Below are 26,931 nucleotides of genomic sequence, written 5' to 3' on the forward strand. Positions count from 1 at the left end.
CTTCCTCTTCTTCCTCATCCTCTTTCTCCTCCCCCTTTTCCTCTTCCTCCTTTTCCTCCTCCTCCCCTCTATCTCCTCCTCCTCCTCCTCCTCCTCCTCCTCCTCCTCCTCCTCCTCCTCCTCCTCTTTCTCCTCCTCCTTTTCCTCCTCCTCCTCTTCTTCCTCCTCCTTTTCCTCCTCTTCTTCGAAACAGTGTTTCTCTGTGTAGCCCTGGCTGTTCTGGAACTTACTCTGTAGATTAGGCTGGTCTCAAACTCACAGAGATTCGCCTGCCTCTGCTTCCTGATTCCTGGGATTAAAGGCGTGTGCTACCACCATGCTTGGCCTTGGATAATTTATTTTCTTTCTTTCTTTCTTTCTTTCTTTCTTTCTTTCTTTCTTTCCTTCTTTTAAATCACTAGTTCCTGCAGAGTAAAGGTTACATCTATTCATATGGTGTTCACATTATATTAGGAATCATAAGGCATCTTGATATGATCTGGCATGTAGGTGCACCCAACCTTTTTACATTGTAACATGATGTTGTCATCTAGAAAGATATGTGCAATCAAGTTGTATAACAAAAACAGAAACAGAAATGGAAGCCAAGGAGATAGCTCAGCTGGTAAAGTGCTTGCTGGGTGAGCATGTGCACCCACCCATTTCCAGCTCCAGCAGCCATGTAATATCCAACTAGGGGTATCTTGCTGATAGATGGATTTGTGTGATCCAGGATCCTCACTTGTGACTCCTTTCTCCTCTAGGTTTGTAAGTCCTTGCCATTTAGCTGTCAACCAGGGGAAGGGAGCGTGAGAACTGTGTGTGGGAGGTTCAGGACAGGCTCAGATCTGGCAGAGAACTAGAACTTGGTTACCTGACGATACCTCACTGCAGAAGAAGCTGAGGAATGCAGTGTGGCTGTTTTTGTGGACAGATGAGGAGGTGTTGTATACTGGTGTTGATTAGAAGGTTCTGCTTGACGACAGGGAAGGGGGAAAACGTATCTGAAGGGGAGAACATTGACTCAGGTCAGCTGGATTTAGTGGAACAGAAATGCATGCCCTTTCTGATTCTGTTTGAGTCCACTTACTGCTTCTGTAACAGAATAACTGAAGCTGGGGACATTTTAGAGTCAAGAGGGTTTTTTTTTTTTGGTATATGTACTGTTGGAGTGAACACGAGGACATATTTCTTCAGCTCGTAGCAGGCCTCAGAGCATAGTGCTGGTGTTTGCTAGAATTCTGGTAAGGCCTCAGTCACATGATGGTGCCATGTCAGAGCTGTCCTGACAAGGTGATTAATGGGATAAAGACCTAAAGGAAGTGAGGATGAGAAAGACTTGGACCTTTTAGGGAAACTATTCTGCGAAGGCTGAATGGCCAGTGCAAAGCCCCTGAGATGAGGACCAGAGCCGTGGCTTGTTCAGGAACTAGGCTGGAGTTGTGTGAGAAAGGAGAGGGGCAGAGGGTAGACAGAAAGGCCAAGGACTTTTCTCAAAGTCATCAAGATCATCACACTAGCAGATTGCAGGCTGTAGACTTCAACGGGTCCATCAAACATCAGATCCCACTTTTGTTTTTGAGATGGGGGTCTCATGTAGCCCATGCTAGCCTCAAACTTGCTATATAGCTTGGAATGGCTTTGAACTCCTGCTTGTACCTCCCACTTGCTGAGATTACAGACATAAGCCACCACATGATATTTACAGGTGCTGGTTTTCATCCATGAAAGATGGGCTGACACAGTCTAGCCCCAGCAGGGAAAGAAGACTGGATATACTTGTTGTAAGTTCACTCAACAAAGGCAAGAGAGACAAAGTGTGGGGGCAGGCGGGGGAGGGCTCTCTGTTGACAGTCCTACCATTAGGCCTCACTGGAACACTCCTTGAAGAGTAAATAAAAACCCCAGACAATAAGCCTTTAATCTCCAAGAGAATTTCTCTTGGAGCTAAGCCTTGAGATCAGAATATGTCCTGCAGGCTTGTCAGCACAAGGCCGGCTGGTCTTCTCCTCAGTGTTAGATTACCAGAGTCTCTCTCCATAGTCATCTCTAAATGGTTCTAAGGGCCACAACTCAGCAAAGCAAGACTTAGCACAGAGTTGTTGTAAGGACATTGCAGATTCTGACTTCATCCTCCTCATCTGTAAAATGGAGCTGTGAGTCCTTATTTCTTAAAAGATAGGAAACGGGGTATGGGTGCTTGCGGCCAAGTCTTATGACCTGAGTTCTATCACTCAGACACACATGGTAAAGGAGAGAATCTAGTCCCCTAGTTTGTTCTCTGACCTCCACCCACACACCTCAGCACACAATAAACAACTGGAATAAAAACTAAAAATTATGAAAAGATGATATGATCAAATGGCCGGAAATGGGTTCAGCGTCACCTGGTTTAGGATGAACAGTTAATAAAGGCATTTCTTTACAATGAGTAGAAGAGTCCATTTCTCTGTGTCTTTGAAGAGTCCATGCTCCTAAGATGAGACCTGTTTGTGCTTTAAATTCTTTGAAATTCAAAGCTATGGGGCTGGAGAGATGGCTCAGTGGTTAAGAGCACTGTCTGCTCTTCCAGAGGTCCTGAGTTCAATTCCAGCAACCACATGGTGGTTCACAACCATATGTAATGGGATCTGATGCTCTCTTTTGGTGTGTCTGAAGACAGTGGCAGTGTACTCATATAAATAAAATAAATAAATCTTAAAAAAAGGAAACTCATAACCCTGTTTTTCCTTAAAGGAAACCACATGGTGTAAAATCAAATAGACTGCAACTAGGGACCATATAATTGCTCACACTGGGATTATTTTGAAAGACAGATTGTTAATAATTAACACAGGGTAGGAATACAATCTAAAAAATAGAAAAAGACAGATCTAAAAGAATTATCCTTGCAATAAGGTCACTGCAGATATAGGCCAAGCAGAGAGCAGATGCTATGAACTGGGTTTACAAGTCATTCTCCATGCCAGGCTCCGTGTGCATAATTCTCACTTAGAGACTCAGTTACATAAGATGCAGGGTCAGGCTGTGTCTTCTGAACACTCCTTGGTTCACAAGCAAGGACGTGTGGTAAGCATGGCCTGGCCAGTCCACTTCAGTGGGATCTGGGTAGTTGCAGGGAGACAGAGGAAGTGACGAAAAGTCTGTAGGCAGCTTCATCTCCCTGGGCACAGAGAGATGAAGAGGATGTACCTAGTCCTACAGTGACTTGATGTGCCAGGGTGGGTTGGTACCCAGGGCAGGGGTACTCCCACTTCTCAGAGAAGAAGGGGGGTAGGAGGAGGAGCTATGTAAGGGGTGGGAACTGGGAGGTGGGGTCTGTGATCAAGATATAAAATAAATAAATTAATGGAAAAAAGAAAAAATATAAATAAAATATAAATAAAAGTAGGGTTGGTGCTGGTTCCAGGGCCAGCCTGGGCTATGGAGTGGGCCTCAGTCTCAGACAAAAATAGCTAACTGCACTAGGGATATAGCTCGGTTTTCAGCAATGCTTGTTCCTTGCTCTTGAAGCCTGGGTTCCATCTGCACACCTTTGATTCTAGAGCTTGGGAACTACAGGAAATGTGATCAGGAGTTCGAGGTCATCCTCTGTTACATAGAGGGCTTGAGGGCAAGCCTGGGTTACATGAGATGCTGTCTCAGTACTACTTCCACCCCCACCACACAAAAGAAAGTTCCCTATAACTTTAATTTTTTCAAATCTTATTTTTAATGATAGTTCTTAAATGCTTTAACCTCCCTTGTAGCCCACCACCCACCAGAGGTAGTGGAAAAGAAAGGATACAGGGGAAGTGGACCTGTTTAGAAAGGTTCTTTGGAACAACTTTCATCTGTGTTGTCTGGAAATCAGCAGTTCAGTTCACAGGTGAGCAGGCAGCTTGATCCATTCGCAAACACTTCATGGATACACCAGCAAGTCCAGTTCAGTCAGTAGAGTCGGGTTAGCAACAGCAATGGCCCAAACTAGCAGAGACAGCCAGGCCTCAGCCTCGGCTCCGGTCAGCAGGAGGGACCAACGGGAACAGTAGGAGACATTCTCAGCTGTGCCTCTCTCAGGGAAGTGAAGATCAGTGAAGATGTGAGACCCACAAAGGTTGCACAGCTAGCTGTACCAGCAAGTCAGGGTCTCTCTTTGTCACTCCACTGTGTCCTATTTCTACCCCCCAAACATCATGTGTCCTCTACATGTCTTGCTTCAGCAACATGCATCCAAACAGCCTGAGTCCACTGAGTCCCAACAAATGCAGCTCAGCTACGCAACGCAAGGAGGACCGAGACATGCGTGTTGTTAGCACAGAATCCTTCGTCGCGTGTCCTTTCACATGTTTGCTTTAGCGGAACATCCTCTCCTGTGTCTGCTTTAGTGAAATATCATTTCACAAGACTGTCTTAGCCTTTCACCTGTGTCCACTTCAGGAAAACATTCCTTCATGTGCTTGCCCCAGCAAAATACCATTCAACACAACTGACTCTCTAAAGAACCCTTAAGTTTCCACTTCAGTTCCCAAATCAAAACAAACACAAGTCAGGTACTGGGGTGTGGTAGCTCAGTGGTGCTTAGGGAATTTTTAACACCTATCACTCTAAACTAAAAAAACCAAGCATCCTATTTGGTTGAGTCTCTGCTCACCACTTCTCCATGCTTAGGTCTCTATAATCAATCCATTCTCCTTTGTCCCAGTGCTGTCAATCAGGGTGCTTACAGCCTCTGGCTCACCACCCTGCATTGGATAGAGCTGTTTATTTGGCCTGTTCCTGGTGGCCCTATCTAGGGTGAATAGATGTATGTATGTTCATGTCTCCCCAGGAAAAGTCACACAGCAGACATATATATCAGAGACAAAGAGAGACAGGGGGAGGTGAGAGAGATGGAGATGCTGGGAAAAACAGAGGAGAGAGACCGAGAGAGAGAGAGAGAGAGAGAGAGAGAGAGAGAGAGAGAGAGAGAGAGAGAGAGAGAGATTGGGTTGAGGGAAAGATCTGGCCAGCTCTAGATGAGACAATGATGAGAGAGTGTGGAGTAGGGGAACAGGTCAGAGGTGATTGCTGAGCCAGTGTTTGAGGCTGGCTTAAGTAGGACACAGCAGTGCGTACCTATAGTCTCAGCACCTTGAGGCAAGACTGTGAGTTGGAGACAAGCCTGGGCTACATAGTGAGATCTTGTCTTAAAAAAAATATCAGGCTGTCATAGTCTGTTTTATGTTGCCACCACAGACTATCACAGACTGGAAACATAACAGAAGTTGTTGGTTTTTGCTTGTTGGTGGGATGTCAAGTAGCACATGGTATGGACACTGACCTGCAAAGAAGGGCAGCAAGGCAGGCTTTCTCTTAAAAGCTCCATTGGGGTCAAGAAACTGCTCAGGTTGGAATGAAGCTGGATCCTGGAATTGGTCAGGGCTGTGGAGGGTGGAGTGGAGCAATGGGAGAACTTGGTACCTTTTAGAAGGAGATGGCACAGATGATTATGGCTGCTCACCCAGAGATGGCCTCCTGGTTATGTCCCCAAAACTCTAGTCTACCCAGTCCTAGGGACAGAGGGTATGACAGTGTGGCTATGAGGTCTGTTCTCTTGCTGGGTTCCTATAACCTTCTCCCTTTGCAACATGAGCGTCATTGTGTCTATCCAATAGTGTCAATGAAATACAGATTGCCTTGTCTTATAATGGGGCCACTAATGGCCCATAACCTCACTGGAGGTGAATGATGTACCAAATGGCCAAACACACTGATGGCTTTAGCACTATGCTGTCCTGTAGTTTCGTGATTTTGTAGTTGATGGAAGCAAGCTGTGCCTGGCTCACCAGGGTTGAGAGAGAGAGAGAGACAGAGAGAGAGAGAGAGAGAGAGAGAGAGAGAGAGAGAGAGAGAGCTAGATATAGCTGGTGCAGAGCGTGATCACAATTAAAAACTCCCAAGCCAAAGAGTAGAGAGATGGCCCATTGCTTAAAAACACTGGCTACTCTTTGCAGATGATGCTGGTTGGATTCTCAGCACCCATATGTTGGCTCATGACCCTATGTAACTCTAGTCCCATGGCGTACATTTCTTCTGGCCTCTGTGGGCACCACACACACACACACACACACACACACACACACGGAGCAGGCATTAAAAAAACAAAACAACTTCAAACTGTCCAGCTCCCTCACCCTGTCCCCAGCTCCCTCACCCCGTCCCCAGCTCCCTCAGCTTGCTGTGTCTCCCCCAGGCTACCTTTAGCTTCCCATGTCTCTGTGTTTCCCTATGTGGCACCAGGTACTCACTGAGCACCTACGAAATGCCAGGTCCCGTGCGTCCCAGCACTCATTTCTACTTCACGATGCGTCTGTACCATTAGCATTCTTCAGTTTTCCAGATGAGGAAACTTAAGGCTGAAAGTTGAGTAGGCAACTGCCCAGGTCTCTTAAGAAAAACAAAACAAACAACTGAACTGTGATGGGGACTCAGGTCTATCAGAATTGAAAAACTAGTGCTTTATTGTGACTTACAAGCATTTCTTAGAGGGAGTCACTTCAAACAGGCACAGGGGATGTAGGGATGAATTCACCAGTGGAAGATAAGCTTAGAAGCCAAATCTTAGAGCTGCTGTTGGCCTCTTTCTGTCTCAGGAACCATCTCTTTTCTTTCTTTTAAATTATTATTATTATTATTATTTAATCTTTTTTTGCAGTCTAGTTGTTATCCCCCTCCTTGTCCACCCTCTGACTGTTCCCCATTTCATACCTCCTTTTCCCCGCAACCCCTGTCTCCAAGAGGATTTCCCTAGCCCTCAACTCTTACCTCACCAGACCTCCCCACTCCCTGAGGGTTCAAGTCTCTTGGGGGTTAGGTGTATCTTCTCTCACTGGGGCCAGACCAGGCAGTCCTCTGCTGTATATGTGTCCAGGGCTTCATATCAGCTGGTGTGTGCTGCCTGGTTAGTAGCTCAGTGTCTGAGAGGTCTCGGGGGTCCAGGTTAGTTGAGACTGCTGGTCTTCCTATGGGGTTGCCCTCCTCCTCAGCTTCTTCCAGCCTTTCCCTAATTCAACCACAGGGGTCACCAGTTTTTGTCCATTGGTTGGGTGTAAGGATCGGCATTTGCCTCTTTCTGCTGCCTGTTGGGCCTCTCGGAGGGCAGGATGCTAGGCTCCTGTCTGTAAGCACACCAGAGCATCAGTAGTATCATGTCTTGGAGCCTCCCCTGGAGCTGGATCCCAATTTGGGCCTGTCACTGGACCTCTTTTCCCTCAGGAGGTCCACTTGCTCTTCTCCACTTTTGTCCCTGCAGTTCTTTTAGACAGAAACAATTCTGGGTCAGAGTTTTTGACTGTGAGATGACAACCCCATCCCTTCACTTGATGCCCTTTCTTTCTGCAGGAAGTGGGCTCTACAAGTTCCCTCTCCCCAGTGTAGGGCATTTCATCTAAGGTCCCTCTCTTTGAGACTTGAGAATCTCTCACCTTCCAGGTCTCTGGGACATTCTAGAAGGTCCCCCTACCTCCTACTTCCTGAGGCTGCCTGTTTCCATTCTTTCTGCTGGCCCTTAGGGCTTCAGTCCTGTTTCCCTCAGTACCTGATCACATTCCCTCTTTCCCCTCCCTATCTCCTCTCCCATCCAGGTCCCTCCCTCCCTCTGCCCCCCACCCCACCCTGATTGCTTTCTTCTCCCTTCCAAGTGGGATTGAGACAGTCTCACTTGGGCCCTTCGGATTGTTAACCTTCAGGAAGCCATTTCTAATTTCCACTACCAGTGTTCATTCTGGGGCTAAGAAGTCTGTTTCTTAGGAGATAGGGTCTCATTAACTCAGGCTGCCCCAGGACTCACTATGTAGCCACCATGCCTGGGCTATGCTGTGCTGGAGACGGAACTTCATGCATGCTGGGCAGTCACTCTCTCAACCGAGCGACATGCCTAGCCCAAGATATCTGTGTCTTGTCAGTAGTCCTATCTCCTTGTTGCTTATCCATCCATGGAACCCCGAGAACTTTCTCTCCTCACCCCTCACTGTCTTTTGTCTGTCTGTCTCACTTCTCTATTATCAGGTTTGTCTGTCCACATTCTGTATTATCTGGCTTTTGAAACAGACTGGGTTTGTCACCTGACTTCTAGACCACAGTGGGCTGAGAGGCAAGAAGTCAACCTTTCTGTGCTTCCCTATTTCCACCAAGATGGAGGGGGGTGGGACAACAGTAGTTTACTTATTTTTCCTCACTTAAAAGATTAGTTATTTGAGAATTCCATACAAGGTATTTTAATCATGTTCCTATCCCAGAGCCAGCTCCTCCTAGAACAGAGGTTGTCAACCTGTGGGTCACAACGTTTTTGTGTGTGTGTGTTGGTTGAATGACCCTCTCTCAGGGTCACATATCAGGTATCTGTGTATCAGGTATTTACATAAAGATTCATAACAGTAGCAAAATTACAGTTATGAAGTAGCACCAAAAAGAATTTTATGGTTTTGGGGGGGTCATCACAACATGAGGAAGGTATTAAAGGGTCCCAGCATTAGGAAGGTTGAGAAACCCTGTATTAGCAACACACTGCTCTAACCATTCCACTCTGTGCCCTCTTTTTCACTTCTTAAAAACCCTTCAAGTCCAATTTGGGCAGCACCAGTCTATTATCTGGGGAGGACTGAGTGTGTTATGCGATGTGAAAGACACCATTCTTCTTCATTATGTTCCCGGGGTTAAAATGAGAAGGTCTGAGCTGACCGGATAAGATTGTGAGTTCATAAAAGTCCAAGGTGGCATCTTGCCAAGTTCATACATGTGCAAAGGTCAGGTGAAGTCTGTTGGTCCTCTCTCATGGGGTCAGGAGAGTGTGTACTGTCTCTATCTGACCTCTCCACTTCTGTTTTAGCCATCTCTACCCAGACCAGGACTATCAGTAACGGGTCTGTTTGCTGTTGCAAGCCATTGCTTGCTTATATCCCCTTCCTTGAAAGAGCCCCTCCTCATGCCAGGCCCCTTACCAGCTGCTTAACCTCTGTGCTGTTCTAAACGAAATGCTCATATGTAGAGTGTAAAGTTACACAAAACAGAAAACTTATAATTTTGGTCTTTCTGGGCCTGAGTTACCTCACCTTAGATTATCGTTTCTAGTTCAACACAGTCACCTGAACATTTCACAATTTAATTTTTAAACAGCCCAATAATATTTCATTGTGTAAATGAAACACATTTTTATTATCCAGTCATCACTTGATGGGCATCTTGGCAAGTTCCAATTTCTGGCTGTTATGAATAGAGCACCCAGACATGGGTGAGCAAGTACCTGTGGTACATGCAGAGTCTTTCTGGTACATGCCCAAGAGGGGTGTAGCTGGAGTCTGTGGTAGCTCTATCTCCAGCTTCCTGAGGAACCACCACAGTGATTCCCACAGTGGCTAGACCAGTCTGCACTCCTATCAGCTGTGAATAAGTGGTCACTCTCTCTCTCCAGAATCCTTACCAGCATCTGCTGCCATTTGCTTTATTAATCTTGGCCATTCTGGCTGCAGTAAGATGAAGTCTCAAAGTAGTTTCTTCACCCTCTTCCTCTTCCTCCTCCCTCTTTTCTTTCTTTCTTTCTTTCTTTCTTTCTTTCTTTCTTTCTTTCTTTCTTTCTTTCTTTCTTTTTAGACAGCATTTCTCCTGGCTGTCCTGGAACTCATTCTGTAGATCAGGCTGGCCTCGAATTCAGAAATTCACCTGCCTCTGCCTCCCAAGTGCTGGGATTAAAGGCGTGCGCCACCACTGCCATTTTTTCCCCCTTTCTTTTAGAAGGGATTATCTTGAAGCAGCTGCCTTGGTTTTCTGGCTCTCACAATGTCCCTGTAATGTTCCTTAAGCCTTAAGTACAGAGGTTGTTTCTTAAGTGTATTTACTGGGGACATGTGCACCACAGTCAGTTGATCTCTGCATATGACTAGTTGTATCTTTCTGTAATGATCTCAAAGGAACTTCTTTGATGAAGGGTCAGAGATGCACTTACCCATGGAGAAGTTTGGTTTCTTTTTTCAAGGTACTTTATGTGTGAGTGTTTTGCCTGTATGTATGTCTGTACACCACTTGCACACCTGGATCCTGCAGAAGCCAGAGGAGGGTATCAGGTCTTCTGAGAGTGAAGTTACAGGCAGTTGTGAGACACCATGTTGGTTCTGGGTATCAAATTCAGGTCCTTTGGAAGATCAGCCAGTGCTCTTCACGTCTGAGCTATTTTTCCAGCCAACCCCCCCCCCGCCCCCCACTCTGCATGACATTTATAATATGCATGAAAGTAAAATGTATGAAGAGAATAGCTCAAGGGTTCAGGGTGTTCTCGTCTACTGCAGGGCTCCCATGTGTCACATGAAGTGGTATGACATCATTAAAGATGTAATCTATGAAAGATGCATACTATGAACCCTAAAGCAATAATGAAAAGGACAAACAGCTAGTAAGCCAAGTGGAGCCATAAAGGTGCCTGATAAGTTGAAGATTTATACTTTGTACCTTTATAGTAGTAACAATGACAACAGAACAGGGACCTGTGGTTAGTAGACAAGACTATAAAATGGAATCATGAAAAATACTTAAGACAAAAGAAGATAAGAAAAGAGGGAAATGAGCTGGGGAGAGAACATATGGGACAAATAAGTCACATTTAGACTTACACCCAATAATGTCTATACTCATTAGATACAAATTAAAACTACTAAGAGCAGTTCCTGTGCACATAGTTTTCGTTATAATTACACCTAGAGAGCCAGTAAGTTACACAGGGGACACGGAATGAAGGAAACACGTGGATCTGGTAGGTGGTGCCAATGTCAATGTACAGTTGACATTGCTTACTGCTTGCTAGGGTGTGTTTTTTGGAACTGTCCCTTTGGTTGTAAGATTTCTAGGGAGTCATGAACAGATGTGTATTAACCCCAGCTAGGGAAGCACAGCGACAATATTTTTAAACCTTGCAGCTTGGTGAACCAGTGAGTTTACTGGAGGTTACTTAAAGGAGCGCAAGTAATTCAAAGGCAGCTTTATCCTCACTACCCATTCCCAAACCTGCTCTGGCATAGGCAATGATTTATCAAAGCTGCATCCTTGGAACAACTTGAAGGCAGGCGGTACACTGGAGAGTCCCTCCATCCAGATGGGCAGATGCTTACTGCTTACATAACTTCAGAGAGGGCTTTGTGAGTTCTATAATTTTTTTTTTTTTTTGAGTTTTCCCAGCCTTATGCCTTTTCGTAGCTACTGTGTTTCCTTCTCTCTTCCTTCTGGGAGAGAATGTTTGAAGTCGCAGGAAATAATTACATTAACATGTCTAAAGACCCTTTTGTTTAAAGGCTTGGTCTCCAGGCTGGTGTTATGGGGCCTTTAAGAGGGGGTCTCAATGGGAAGACTCTACGGTTGTTTTCACTCTTAGGGAGTAGTGAAACCCTAGTCCCTTTCTCTTCTTTTCTGAGTGAGATGTGAGATGACTGGTTTTGATCTGCAACATGCTTTTGTTAAGATATGCTGAATGCCCTGGCATCTTCACCTCAGTGAAAGACACTGACCTGCACATATGTTAAATTGATTTTTAACAAATACAAAAACAATCTGGAGGAGAAATTACATTTCAGCAGATACTTTTGGAAGACTGGATATCCATTCACCAGAGAAGGAATGTTGATTCATGCTTGTTGCCATACGCAAACACCCACTCGAAATGCATCACAAACAGAAATGAAACTCCAAATTATGAAACTCGTAGAAGTGTCTGACATTTGTGGTTGGGTGTAGGGAAGACATTGACCACATAATTCAGGAAGATAATCGTAAATGGAACTTTATAGCTCTATAAATGACACTGTTGCTGGGTGCTATGGTATATGCCTTCAATCTGAGAAGCAGACACAGGGGAATCACCATAACTTTGGGACCAACCTGTTTTATAGTGAAAGGAAATGTCTGTTGTAATTTGAGATGCATCCTGTAATTTGAAATGTTTGCTTCCATGCCCATTTATCAACTTATCAATTATTTTAAAAAAAGGTTTATGGAAGGGGCTGTGGCTGGGTTGATAGAGTGATTGCTTAGTATTCATGAAGCTGGGATTCAATCTCCAGCACCCCATAAACTCGGTGGTGGTGCCCACTTGCCTCCTAGCATGTGGAGGTAGAGACAGGAGGATCAGTTGAGATCACTTTTGGCTACAAAACAAATTCGAGGCCAGTGTTAAAAGACCTCTCATCTCAAAAAGTAACAAAATGCAACATTGCTCATGTTGGAAAGTCTCCACCACTTCCTTGTATTATCCAAATGGCACCAAATCAGCAATAACAGAATTGCTTAGAGCAGGCTACCAACTTTTATGCTTTGGTAAATTTATACCTTCAAAACTCCTTGTTTAAAATGTGAAGTAGGTTTTTTTGTAGTTGTATTTTTTGGAGGGGGAGTGATGATGTGGCTGATCCTGTCACCTTTGTCTTTCCCCATTATCTAAGAATGGAGTGAGCAGACAATGGAGGGCAACAATAAACTTTATTTACCTCACTGGAATAAGGATGCTGACCATGAGACATGGCAGACATTGCAGCTCTGTTCTCCTGGTCTTCTGACTTTGTGAGGTCTCTAGGGCTGGAGCCAGCTGCAGAAATGAATTCTCATCTTCACCCAAGGAATGGGCAGAGATGAGCACCGCTGCCTGTGGCCACAGGTTGAGTCCAGCAGGCTGGAGTGGTGCAGTTCCAAACAAGCCCCTTTCTGAGACTGATGCCTCCTCGGGGGATTATTGACTGCAGCGCTCCTTCTCTGTAGAGTTTCTGAAAGCTCTGCCTGCAGCCAGGAGCCAGGAGCCTGCACAAGAGCCAGACTCTGGCCAGATGTGGGACTGGGAACCTTCTTTCTCTGACAATTTGAAGATTTTATTGTTCCAGAGCATGTACAACCCAAATTTATAGGACCACCTGGAGGCTCTGATTGGCTGAATGCATACATATGCAAATAAGGTGAAATGGAACCAATCAAAGAACAGTTGTCAAATCTGGTGGGAGACAGGGGAACTAGTTCACAATCAGGTCTGTACTTAACCCTCCTTTGCAGTGGTAGAGAAGTTGACACTTTACTGTCCGAAGGGCTTCTGTCAGTTCTGGCTCACCTTTCCGGGGGAGCTGACTGGGGTGGGGGCTCTTCATGCACTCCAGCCTTCTGGTTGCTGCTGTCACTGTGGTCTCACACTCGGCTGTCCACCATCACCTGCCACCTTCTGCTTCCCCACTTACTTGACTGTCCATCATTGCCTACCACCTTCTGCCTTCCCGCTCAATTCACAAGGCAACACTGCCAGTCAGTTGCATTCTGCCTGGGTTTGTGTTTCTCTCCCAGTCACCTCATTTGACAGTTTGGGTTGTTCACAGCAGCTTGTCAAATGACAATCCAGAGTAACTGGAAGTCCTACCTCATTTTTCTTCCACAATGCCTTAGGTTCAGGGATTTGAGTTGTTGTTTGCAGTTATTTTATTCTGTTCTCGCCAAGGTGTAGCTGTGTTGACACCTCTGACTTCAGGGCATTAAGAGCAAAATTGGAAGCTAGCAGCCACACCCTGGCAACCATCTTCTAACTTTCTATATTTCTATATTTTTATCTTATGATGCTAACTCTACAGCAAGAGAATTGGACAAACTTATACTTAAAAACCATTTTATTGAATTTTTTTCGTGAATTTCACATCATGCACCCCAATCCCACCCATCTCCATTTCTCCCTCTATCCTCGAAACCTCTACCCCCCCAAAAAAACTCAGAAAATAAAAATAAAAGATAAAAACAAACCATCTCACCTTGGAGGCTGTGGTGTGTTACAGCATGTTTCACAGTATACCCCTCTGTCCACACATCTTTACTTGCAGTGAGTCTTTGCAATAGTTATTGGTCTGTTTAGAGGCCTCTGGCTTCTGCTACTCTATCACTACTGGATCCTCACTGGGACTCTTCTCAGATATCCTGTTGTTGCCCTGTGTCGTGGACATCCTGCAGCTTTGGTTCTGCAGGACCGACCCCTTCTCATGCTCCAGCAGGTCATAGATAGGGTTGATGTTGGGGTGGGCCAACTCAAAGCCCTGGATCTGGGCCTGGGTGGTACTGAATTGGTCAGCCTGTCAACTCTCCTGTGCCCATGCAACCAGAGCTATCTCTCCTGCTTTGCCCAGGCTGGGGGGGAGGGGGCAGCTCTTCTGCCTGCAGAGGCCTGCAAGGGATAAGACCAGCTCTCCAGCTGCACTCACACCATCTGGGCCAGCTCTCGTGGGCACAGGCCACCAGGGCCAGCTCTCCAGTTTTGCCTCAGCAAAGGGTAGAGTCAGCTCACCCAAACTCCACAGCTGCTGATGCAGGGCAAGTGCTCTTGTCCTCACGTCCTCAGGGCTGGTTCTCCTGAGCCCACGCCACCAGGGCCAGCTCTACTGGGATAGCCAGACAGGGTGAGGGGTCAAGGAGGGGCCAGCTCTTCTACACTACCGTGGCGAGGAGTGGGTTCAGTTCTCTCACACCCACTTCACTAGGGACTTTTTTTTTTTTTTTTTTTTTTTTTTTTTTTTTTTTTTTTTGGACACAGAGTCTCACTACGTAGCCTTGACTGGATGGAACTCACTAGATAGACCAGGCTAGACTGCAATTTGCAGAGACCCACCTGCCCCTGCCTCCTGAATGCTGGTATTAAAGGCATGTGTTCCACCACAGGGTCACACAAGTTTATGTGTTTCATTGATGCTGTGATTTATTTCTCTAAAGCTGCCATCATGAACTCTGGCATCAAAGCTGTTAAACTCTCTGAAGTTCTGCTGTGGGTCTTTTGTTTCTGAGCTTACAAATTATTTCCTCTGTGGCCAATCTGTATACACTATTAAATGCTTACAAAATGCTTTAAAAATTTTTCTCTTTAAAAAGCTCTCTCTCTCTCTCTCTCTCTCTCTCTCTCTCTCTCTCTCTCTCTCTCTCTCATCTCCTTCCTTTCCTCCTCCCCTCTCTGTGCATGTGTGTGGTGTATGTGCCTATGCTTCTGTGTAGAGGCCAGATGATGATACTATCTTCCTCAGTTGTTTTCCACTTAATTAATTAATTAAATTAAATTGAGACAGAGTCTTTCACTTCACATCTCTTTCTTCTATAAGTTGCCTTTGTCATGATGTTTCTCCACAGAAATAGAAAATAAACTAACATACCAGGAAAATGGTCTACCATTATGGTATGTCACCAACTCTTGTAAAGTTTTAATTTTGAGATAGGGTCTTTCTAAGTTACCCAGGCAAGGGTTGATGTTTAATCTCAGCCTTCCTAATGCTGAGATGAGAAGCATGGGCTGCCCTGCCCATTCTTGGACCTCTCTTTCTTAACAGCACTTAATTTTTCTTTAATGTAGAGAGACATGGAGAGAGAGGAGGCAGTACCCTTCTTGCGATGTTCAGTCAATTCCTGTGTGGATCCAGGACACAACCTTGAAGAAGTGCACTTCAGTGACTTAGGAGGAAGCTCAGAAAACCATGAACCATGGTGACTTCAGGCACAGAATCTGTACTTTCTTGACCCTGGCACAGTGCCACCATCAACTTGACTGACACCAGGACCTTGCTCCTGCCAAGCTGTGTGATCTGGAGCTGAAATTGGGTCATCAGCCCAGGATTCCCAGTGGGAGCCATGAAGTGTATTCCTTGCAGTAACTGACAAAATCCTCACATTTTGGAGAGGTATATTGCTGTCACCTATTGATAGACAGAAGTACAGAGAGGTTAAGAGCCTTATCTAAGGCCACACAGTGGATTAGAATTACATTGTACACATGATAGCTGCTTTCCATATGTGACCATCAAGCACTTGAACTGTCCCAGATGTGGTAGCACACATCTGTAACCCCAGCAGTGGGGAGGCAAGAGGAGAACATTATAAGGTCAAAGCCAGCCTAGGATATATAGGGGGACCTTGTCTAAGACAAACAAATGAAGAGCCCCGCCAATGCATTGAAAATGTTTGGTGGTTTGAACCTATTTACTTCAGAAGTTGAGGCAAGTTGACCACAAGTTAAAGGCCAGTCAGAGCTGTAAACGGAGACCTAAAACAGATAGCTGGATATGGTAGCACAGACCTGTAAACCTTATATTTGGGAGGTTGAGGCAGAAGAACCAGGGGTTCAAAGCCAGCCTGGGAAGCACAGTGAGATTCTTTCCCCTAAATTCCTGCTACAAAGCAATTGAGAAGGATTGATTTTCTCTTAGTTTCATTGCAGGGGAGGTGTGACATTTGGGGCTTTGGTCTAGATGTGTGAGCTTGTGGTTGTTCCTGTATATTTCAGATGGAAGGAGTAGGAGGAAGAGGAGGGGGAGGTAGTGGAGTTGTGACTCATTAGGTTGGCTCCAACAGTCTACTTTCTTGCAAGCTTTACCCCTAAGTGTCCTGCCACCTCCCCAAATAGTATCAGTTAGGCACAAAGTGTTGAAACATGAACTTTGAGACAGATTTCACATTCAAAATAGAACACATTACAAATGGATCAGTGTTATTACTGTAGTGGTGGGCTGGTTAAGAACATTCAATTCCCCTTTTAGCTTTCTATTTCCTTTTAGCAAGAGGGAAAGTCAGAGAGCTTCATGTGCTATGAACACAATCGAGAGGATGAAGGGAACCATTTGTTATAAGACACAATGGTCAGACACTGTCTTAGCTAGGCTCTCTATTTCTGTGATAAAACATGACAGAAAGCAACTTGGGAAGGAAAGGATTTATCTTGCTTGCATTTTACAGTTTGTTATCCAGGGAAGTCAGGGCAAAAACACAAGTCAGGAACCTGGAGGCAGGAGGTGATGCAGAGGCTATGGAGGGGTGCTTCCTACTGGCTTGCTCATCATGGCTTGCTCAGCCTGATTTCTTATAGAACCCAGGACAACCTGCCCAGGGGTAAAGTTTCCCACTATGAGTTAGGCCCTCCACCATCTGATCACTAACTAAGAAAACGCTCTACAGGATTGTCTGCAATGTGATCTTAGGGATACATGTCCTCAACTGAATTTCCCTCCTCTCAAATGACTATAGCTTGTATCATGTTGACACAAAAGATAGCCAGCCCAGAGACCCAGGGGCACCAACTGCTCTTCTGTCAGGTTTCAGCCTCTCTCCACCTGACTCCTGAGCCTCACTACTCCTGAATCTCTTGCCTCTCCTTCCTTCTCCTCCCCTTTCTCCCATCTGTGGCTATCACAGGCCAGAGAGTGAAATGGGGACTCTGGAGAAATTACATCTGCAGACTTTTCAAAGACCTGGGCCAGGGAATGGACAGACAGAGACAAGCACAGGATCATGGGACACTATTCTCATCAACTCAAATGTAATCACATTTACACAGGACACAAAGAACATACAGAGAAGCCTCCATAATTTAAGATTATACATGTGGTATACACCCCAGACATGCAAGAGTAGACTAGCCAGCATATCTAGATTCAGACACAGAAATACACATCTGTATATTTATATCAGAAATGACCTTTCATGTATAAAAAGCATACAGCACACACTCATAATCCCATGCCTCAGTAAGTAAACAGACAAAACTGAGCTGACAAGTGCACACCCACCCTCATAAAACAAGAGGCATTACTCTCAGTGCCCTTTTGTCCTGTGTATCTGTTTCATGGTATCCTTGCCAACATCTATGGTGTGGATAAGAGAATAAGGAGTGAGCAGCCAAAGCAGGAAGCTGCTATGGGTGCTCACACTCTGGACAATGAGAGACAGGAGGCGGGAACATCTGAAGTTGCATAACTGAGTGGAGAGGCGGGTTCAGCATAAAAGGTCCTACTGGAGTGTGCACTGAAGTCAACATTGGTTAGACCAGGACCATGGAGCTCAGTGTCCTGCTCCTCCTCGCTCTCCTTGTGGGATTCTTGTTATTCTTAGTCAGGGGACACCCAAAGTCCCGTGGCAATTTCCCACCAGGACCCCGTCCTCTGCCCTTCTTGGGGAACCTCTTGCAGATGGACAGAGGAGGCCTCCTCAATTCCTTCATGCAGGTGAGACATGCACAGGGCCTGAGCCCTGTGGGTTTAACCCTGTGTGGAGGTCACTCAGCAGAAAGAGCAAGTGACTACTTCCAGGCTGTAGGTTCAGGTGGGAAGGCTGCTGAGGGGAGGGTGAGATGCTGACGCATGGTGGGTGATGCTCAGATGGACAGGCAAGTCTCGCTTTGTTGAAGTTGTCTGGGGCACTATGCTTGGAGTGTGAGAGGTATAAGGTATAAGGTGTTGAGGTGTAAGCGTGTAGAATTTCACTCCTTGGAGCTTGTCCATTCCAGAAGAGAAAGAAAAATATCAGAGGCATCAACATTAAGATTTGCTTCTGCCAGCAAAAGATTAATTAGCCCAGGGCAAAGGGGAAGAGAGACAGGGCAGGAGGAGGGTGGGCAGGAGTGTTTATCAGTTTATTCCAGCAGCTGGCTTGGCATTTACCTACTAGTCTCTATATTGATGCTTCACACATGGGGTTTTATGTTTCATCATCACTTGCTTACTAATAATCATCATCCGTGATCCTACCTTTCATGAGAGAGCTGAGACAGTGAGTATAAGTTCCACCCCCTCTGTCCGACACCATGGCTGTGGAGATCACACTCTTGAACCTTGTATTTGTTACACCCTGGCTTTTTAAAAGATCCCCCCCTCCCCAACACCAATGGAAAATTCAGTATGTTAATTTATTTTTTAAGATGGAGTCTCCCCGTGGGTTTTTTTTTTTTTTTTTTTTTTTTTTTTTTTAAGTTGGCTCCCAACTCATGATTCTCCTGCCTTAGCCTCTGGAATGACAAATGTGTTGCCACACCCTGCCACACGTGTTTTAAACACATACCTCCCACATGTGAGTAAAGGTCAAGCCAACACCCAATTTGATTTAGTGTAAGAAATCCATTGACAATTTAATGTACACGTATACTGGATCTCCGTCTTCTGTGACCCCTCCTTTTCCTCTCTCTCCCACAGAAACCCTTCTTTTGGCCAACACTTCCCTTCCTACCTTGATGTCCCTTTTTGTTTTTACCCACTGAGTTTAGTTAGGGTCGTTCAGGGTGGGTTGATATGTGGTTTACTTCTTGGTGCTCACTTAGTGTGAAGAGAAAGGATTGATGCCTTCTGGGCTCCAGGTTCAAGTGAGAGGGTTGGTGAGGAAAAGATGAGATGCTGACAACAGGCAGGGGCTGTTTGCTGGAACAGGAATTCAGGAGGGGCTATAACACAAAAGTAATCGACTCCCTCCCCCCAGCCAACACTGCCTACAGACCCAAAGTAAGAAGTGGTAGCATCCACAGTGCCATATCTTTCCCCTGCAGTGACTGTGATCTTTTCTCCCATTAATTAATTAATTAATTAATTAAGTCAGGGGACACCCAAAATCCCATGCCAACTTCCCACTAGTCAATTAATAAGTCAACAAATTAATTAATTAATTAATTTAGGTGTCCTTGTCCTTCTCTGAGAGGGTAGAGGCTCCCTGGGTATACAACCCACACACACATATCAATTCTATGCGGGACTAGGCACACCCTCTTCCACTGCAGCCAAACAAGATAGTTCAACTAGAAGAACATATTCCACAGATAGGCAACAGCTTTTGGGATAGCCCTAGCTCCAGTTGTTTGGGACCCACATGAAGACTGAGCTGTACCTCTGCTGCATATGTGCAGGGAGGCCTAGGTCCAGCCTGTGTATGCTTTTTGGTTTATAGTTCAGTCTTTGAGATACCCCAGGTTAGTTGACTCTGTTGATCTTTCTGTGGCGTTTCCATTCCCTTTTGGGACCCTCAATTCTTTCCCCAACTTTTCTATAAGACTCTCGAGCTCCATCCAAGTTTGGCTGTGGGTCTCTGCATCTTTTTAGTCAACTGCTGGGTGGAATCTCTCAGAGGACAGTTAAGACAGGCTCCTGCCTGCAAACATAACAGAGTATCATTAATAGTGTCAGGGATTGATGCTTGCCCCTGGGATGGGAGTCAAGTTGGGCTGGTTATTGGTAGGCCATTCTCTCAGTCTCTGCTCCATCTTAGTGACAATGGTCTTAATGTTATAAACACACAGGGCTCTTAGGGTCTAGGAGATGTGCAGTTGGCAGGAAATCAGAACTTATACCAATTCTGATGTGATGGTCTGGTTGCCTTTCTAACTATATATTTTGAGCAATAAAGACTCCCATGCTCAACTGCTTAGCAGTAATAGTAGCAGGATCAGAGAGGGGGGCTGCATCCTTGACACCCAAGAGGTGACAGTATGGTTAGAGATAGAGAATAAACACATGGAAGTTTTAGACATGTTACCTGTTCACCTGGATGATACAGAACACAGGCAAAAACAAGAGGATGTTTCCCCCTAAGATTTATTTTTATTTTATGTGCACGAGTGTTGCCTGCATGTGTACTATGTCCATTATTGGTGCTCAAAAGGAGTGCAGGAACCCTTGGAAATGAGTTACAGGTTGTGTGCACCAAGTGGGTGCGAGAAACTGAACCCAGGGCCTCTGAAAGAATAGCAAATGCTTTTAAACCTCAAGCTGTCTCTCCAGCCCCACCTTAATTGAGTTTTAAGATCATCTGAGGTTACGTAAGGGTTTATATAAGAGGTAGAATCTGATCAGATTACCACAGACTATCAGGAGTGAGAATAAATGGGGGAAAAGGAGCTGTTTCTGGGGAGTAATGAAGGTCAGATGAGGAAGGAGCGGGTCTAGGTGAACGAGAGCATGAAGTAATGGAGGAGAGGTAGATGTTGAATTTTGTGGTCATGGGGAGGAACTGGTCTGACTGAAACCAAGAATAGTAAGAAGATAAATGGTTCACCTAAACCAGCAAGATAGAGTTTTCTGGTTTCTTTGTCTGCTTTCTGTTGTTATAACTCTAAGCAAGAGGTCTTTTATAAAGTAAGGAGGTGTTTGTATTGGCTTAGAATGACGGCTCAGGAGTCAAAAATGCATGCTGTTCTTCCAGAGGATCCATATTAGTTCCCTGTGTCCGTATATGACAGTTAACCACTGCCTGTAACTTTAGATCCAGAGGATCTGACATTTACCTCTGACTTTTGGGACTACACACACACACACACACACACACACACACACACACCACATAGTTACATACATACACACACACACACACATGACAATTAAAAGCTAGGAGGTTTATTGAGCTTATAATCATGAACATGAGCAGTCTAAAATCAAGCACTCCTTTGGTCCAACCTCTGGTGAAGATCCCCTGCATGTGTCACAACATAGTGGAGAGGAGAGAAGAGAATCTGTCACATGCAGAAGGGGCTAACCATGTGGGGTAACTTTATTCTGTAATAATCAGTTCTCCAAATATCCAGCTCTCTCTGCTTGACCAGTGTTAAGATACTCTGTGGATCTGCCCTGAAGACCCAATGCCTCTCACTGGGCTCCAGCACTTGAAGGCTCAACCGTCTTTCAACACAGCCACTGTGGGGACTGAGCCCCCAGCATGTGAACCCATGGCGGACACTCAAACCATGTTTAAGGCTTGGTACATGAAATAGGCAAGAAGAAAAGAGCAGCTGGTCCAGACAGGTGGCTCTGGATGCCAAACAATGCTGATGTCTCAGGAGCCCCAGGAGAAACCAGCTTGGCTGTTTCAAGTGTGTTGTGGTTGAACCAGGAGCCTGACTCAAATACAGCTGCTAAGGGCCATGCCAGCTCCATGAGTTCTAGCTCAATTCCAAATTGCTTGTTTTCGCTCATGTGCTGATGGGCCTGGGTTTTCTGATATGCAGTCTAGAATGTTCTCTGGAAATTTTAGCTGTGGCTCAAGAAACTGAGGGCTACCATCTCAGGTGGCTGTGTTGCTGAAAGCACATTGTGGGCTTTTATTAAGTATGCATTATTGAGAATGATTTCTTAAGCATGATGAAATTCTGTTGGCCAGAAGGAGAGGAACAAGCCTATGCTCTGGCTTCCAGCCACTGCCAACATTTGCACTAAAAACATTCAACTAAAAATACTTGTCTTTCTAAGTTTTTAAGTCCTTTCAAAGCTCAAGTAGTATTTTATTAGGATTTGAGAGGAAAACACCAAGGCAGACAAGTTGTGAATCTTGGCAACTGCCAGAGGAGGAAGTCAGAAATGAGGAGGAGGGGACTCCATGCTGTTTGTAGGCTGCCACATGGTGAAAGAGTGTGTGTAAGGAAAGGAAAGCAAACACAGTGTCAAGGAAAGTAGATCCAGTATTTGGTAGAGATCCAGAAGAAAAAGATAAAAAAGAAAGAGAAGGAAGAGTGATAATTTTTCTGAAAACTTGCTGATGGAAGTTCTGTTTGTGGCTACACTGAGGGCAGGGCTTCTGAGAGAGATAAACACATGCTCTTGGCAAGGGAATAATTATTCCTTCCATCTCCTTATGGTTTGGGTGAGTCAGTCTTCCCAGGGCTTGTCTCATGGCTAGATGATTGATAGGTCCAGCTTAATTAACTCTTTTGTTTTTTTTTAAAAGATTTATTTATTTTATGTATGTGAGTACACTGTCACTGTCTTCAGACACACCAGAAGACACATCAGATCCCATTACAGATGCTTGTGAGCCACCATGCGGTTGCTGGGAATTGAACTCAGGACCTCTGGAGGAGCAGACGGTGCTCTTAACCACTGAGCCATCTTACAGCCCCTTAATTAACTCTTAAGGGAGGAGACAAATCTTTAGAGTAGGTAAGAATATCATGTCTCCACTCATGACTAGAGGAGGAGGGAGTCTATTCTAAACTGCTTTTAAGGCTCCTTAACGTTATCTTCTCAAGAATGGGAACTCCAAAACAATTTTGGAAATGGGCTGCAATTGGTGATAGACCATTTCTAAAGCTGTCCTGTGGCGACTGGACTGAAGTTTCAGTCACATGTAGCTCCAGACAGAAGTGCTCCTTTAGAAGACATAAGAAGAAACTGGGTGGTCCTGGTGGAGGAGAGCTGGCTCAGCATTTAAGAGCACTGGCTGCTCCTTTGAGGACCTAGTTTTGATTCCCAGCACCCAAATAAACTGCTCATAACCACCTGCAACTCCAGTTGCAGGGGATATGATGCCTTCTTTTGGCCTCTGTAGTACTGCATACATGTGGGGCACAGACATACATGAGGACAAAGCACACATATAAAATAAGCAAAATCAAAGGAGGAGGAGGGAGGGAAGGAGGAAAAGAAGAAAAGAGGAGGAGGAGGAGCATGAGGATGAGGATGAGGATGGGGAGGAGAAACTAAGAATCAGAACATTGTCTGGCATTCCTGACTTCCAGTGAAGACACTCCAGAAACTCTTGCATTCAGGGTCCTTGCCCCAGGGTAACTAGTTTCTTTATCCTGTCTCATCATCGTTTTAAAGAGATCACTCTGTCATTAAGGAATGTGGCTGGCCACTTATCTGGCATTTTCCTGCTGGGTGGAGTTGATAAGTATAACAGGGACCCTGGAAACGAATTAGTTGTTAACAACCAAGTGCAGGGAGGAAAACAAGGTCTGGACTGGAGTCTGGGTAGAGATGTGATGGAGAAGAGGCAAAAGAGGAGTGGGAAGAAGTGGAATTGGAGATCTTAGAGAAGAGACATTGATCCCATGCTGCTAGGAGCAGGCATGAGCGTACATACTCATAACAAGCATTACAAGCCCTAGGCAGGGAACTGGGGAAGCTAGAACAAATGGCATTTTAAAATGTACAAAGTAGGTGCTGGAGAGATGGTCCACTGCACACACAGGATGGCTCAAAACTAGATCTAATATCTAATTCCAATTTCAGGGGACTCTGGCTCCCTCTTCTGGTCTCTGAGGGCACTTCACTCATGTGGTGTGTTTACATATATGCAGGCACAACACTCATACACATAAAAGTCCATTATACTCCCATGGTAGGCTCACAAGAACTGTCTGCTCACTGGGTGCCTCATCAGGCTTTAAGTCTGGCTCTTGAGGCTTGATTCAAGAGTAATATGCTCATAATCTATTTTCAGGTGCTTTGATAACTGTTGGAATGGCTAGCTTCGTAGCCTGGGGTTCCTCTTAAGTGGCTCTTAAGGTCCTGCAGTGTGGTCACTTTTGTTTTTTTAATTCTCAGAGGATTTCCTTCCTTCCTTCCTTCCTTCCTTCCTTCCTTCCTTCCTTCCTTCCTTCCTTTCTTTTTTTTTAAATTTCGCAGAGGAGTTTCATTTGGATTGTCACGGAACCTCAGGGGAAACTCACTGCTACCATGGAAACTGGTGTTAGAAACAAATGCAGAAGGAACTTGAGGGTAATCTTACTAGAGTTTAGGGTTAAAAACACTAGGGTAGGCAAGTTATAAATCTTGGCAGCTGGTGGAAGAGGAAAATGGGTGTGAGAAATAGAGGAATCTATGCTATTTATACAAGCAGCTATGTGATGAGAAACAAGTAGAGGAGTTGGGAAAAAGAGAGGGGAAAACTCAGTGTAGGGAACACATGCCCAGTTTTTGGTCAGCTTCTGAAAGAACATGTGCTAGAAAGGAAATTTTGGAGGAGGCACATCAGAACTTAGAAGAGGAGGCAGTCCCCATGGTTACAGGCACCACGGTGCTGCCTCATGGAAGTTCTGCAGGTGCTTCCTAGAATTTGAATGGAATTGAGTTAATTATTGATATGTTATTTCTCCACTGGTGAAATGGGCCAATTCAAACCAGATTAGGTTATATTAAAAGGCAGGTTTATTGGGAAGCTGCACTGGGGCAAGGCCACTGGGCCCAAGGACTGAGGCTGGGGAAGTTGCCATGGGGAGGGGTGGGAGAAGAGAAAGAAAAAAGGATATGCCTACAGAGAGAGAAAAAAGGAGGAGGAGGAGGAGGAGGAAGAAGAGGAAGAGAATGAGGAAGAGGAGGGAGGAGGACAAGAGAGCACGAGTGAGCAAAATGTCTGGATTATATAGAGAGGAACTTTTGGGGGAAGAGCAGCCCAGATGCTGGGCTGGAAAATTCAAGGTTGGGGGCCGGGTATGCCAGGTAGGGACTGAGGGATGCTGGGAGAACCTGGAGGCCAGGGCTGCTTTGATATGTAAAAAAATATATACCTCAGTTCTTTGTCCCTGGGTCTGAAACAAAACAATTATCATCAATGTTATTATTATTAGTGTCTGTTTGAGTGTATGTGTATTTTGTGTGTGGATGCATGTGCCCATTAACTTGGGAGGTCAAATTATTGACCTCTATCACCCTCAGTCTATCCCTTTGAGGCAGAGTCTCTCCCTGAACCTGGGCCTGTCATTCTCTCAGCTAGGCTGGAAACTGGCAATCCCCACAATCCTGTCTCCACTTCCACTTTCAAGCTGGGGCTATAGGTGTGCATGGGACAGCAGTCTTATAAATGAGTCCTGGAGTGCAAACCTCAGTCACGATGATAGGGCAGCTCTGGGTCACCGAGCTTTAATTGTACCTCAAAAATGATTTCTTTTAGATTTACTTTTATTTTGTGTATACGAGTGTTTTGCCTGCATGCACGTCTGTGTATCTACCATGTGTGTGCCTGGTGCCTGTCTGCAGAGGTCAAAAGGAGGCATTGGACTCCTGAACTGGAGTTGAAAATAGTTGTGAGCTGCCATGCGGGTTCAGGGAACCAAACCCAGGTGCTCTGCGCGAGATCTTAACTTCTGCACCATCTCTCCAGCCACTGTAGTTAAAACTTTTGAGCTATGATATATATTTTTTAAATTTATTTTTATTGGATATTTTATTTACATTACAGATGCCACCCCCTTTTCCCATTTCCTCTCCCTAGAAAACCCCTATCCCATGCCCCCTTCTCCTTTTTGCTTTTATACATTTTTTAAAAAATGTTAACCAAAGGCTTTATAAGTTTGTTAATGCTCAATATCAATCAGAAGTGTAACCCAATACCCAACCTAGATATATCAACTATCTTTGACTGGCAGAGACATGTGAGCATCCGCCTCCATGTCTGTCCCCCTCTCTCTTTCTATTTCTCATCACCTAGCTCCTCTTCTCCTACTCCTCTTCCTCTCCATACTCCTCCCACCTCAGCTCCTCCTACATATCACCCTTCCTGTTAAAATAAAACTTTTCTCTCAAAATACAGTTAGAGCATAACTATATAAGTTTATGTCAGTAAGGTGCAAGATAGACCTAATACCCAGGCAATCATTTTGTTGACTAAACAGAACCTCTGTCATCTCTCCTAAATAAAAGACTTAGTTCTGAACCTGGCTTTTTTTCTTGGCTTTAGAATAAATGTCAGGTGAAAACCATCCTCTCAAATCTTTTCTCTGAAAGTAAATAGCAAGGATTGGCTATGGGACTATAAATTTTCAACCCCGTCAGAAATCCAGAATGACTGAGTTAACTGAGATTATGGGAAGCATAAAGCATAGCTTCTAAAACATAGCCAATTTATAGAGACACTGAACACCAGGACAGTCCCTATACTACAGAATGTTGGAGCATCCTATCTTCAGCCTTCTGGCCCAGGATCATCTGACAGACCTAGTGATGCAGAATTATTAAGGGCTGATTACTCTGTCTTGGCAGATATAATCAGTCGACTATTCTGCAAGTGTGTCCTTTTCTGGACAGTAATTTGTCTGTAGATGGAAAGAGGCAATTCTTGCCTCGTGGCTGACTCACCACAATTGGGATAACTCTGAAGATGGTCAATTTCTTCTTAGAATCCAAGACAGGAAGCTGTTAGGAGCAGACAGGTCTCTAATCAAAATGAACATTAGTACAGAAATGCTTATAATGTCAATTCTGTGGATTTCTGATGTTTTGAAAACCAACTATCCATGTAAGACAATCTGAACTGTTGTCTGTTAACTCCTCTCAGCTATTTCTAAAGAAAATATAGAAAACACCCTAACAATAAACTCAAAGCCATGAATTTGCTATAGGCATTTAATTCACAGTCTAACCATCTCAAATAAGTTAAAAAAGTTAAAGAAGGACTGGGTCTAAGCCTTGTATTCCTAAATGTGTTATACAGGTG

At 44.9% G+C, this 26,931-nt stretch overlaps 1 protein-coding gene across 1 annotated transcript in view; it reads left to right on the top strand.

The window, feature by feature from the left end:
• Positions 1-17,764: 17,764 nt before the first annotated feature.
• LOC117710642 (cytochrome P450 2B1) overlaps positions 17,765-26,931 on the top strand; it is a 29,911-nt gene continuing 20,744 nt past the window's right edge. Inside the window, exon 1 of the mRNA XM_034505692.2 lies at positions 17,765-17,972. Within this exon, the coding sequence (XP_034361583.1) occupies positions 17,802-17,972 (171 nt within the window). The 5' untranslated portion in view covers positions 17,765-17,801. The remainder of the gene's footprint in view (positions 17,973-26,931) is intronic.

The sequence above is a fragment of the Arvicanthis niloticus genome, chromosome 1 (assembly GCF_011762505.2).
Source record: "Arvicanthis niloticus isolate mArvNil1 chromosome 1, mArvNil1.pat.X, whole genome shotgun sequence".
Classification (NCBI taxonomy): Eukaryota; Metazoa; Chordata; class Mammalia; order Rodentia; family Muridae; genus Arvicanthis; species Arvicanthis niloticus.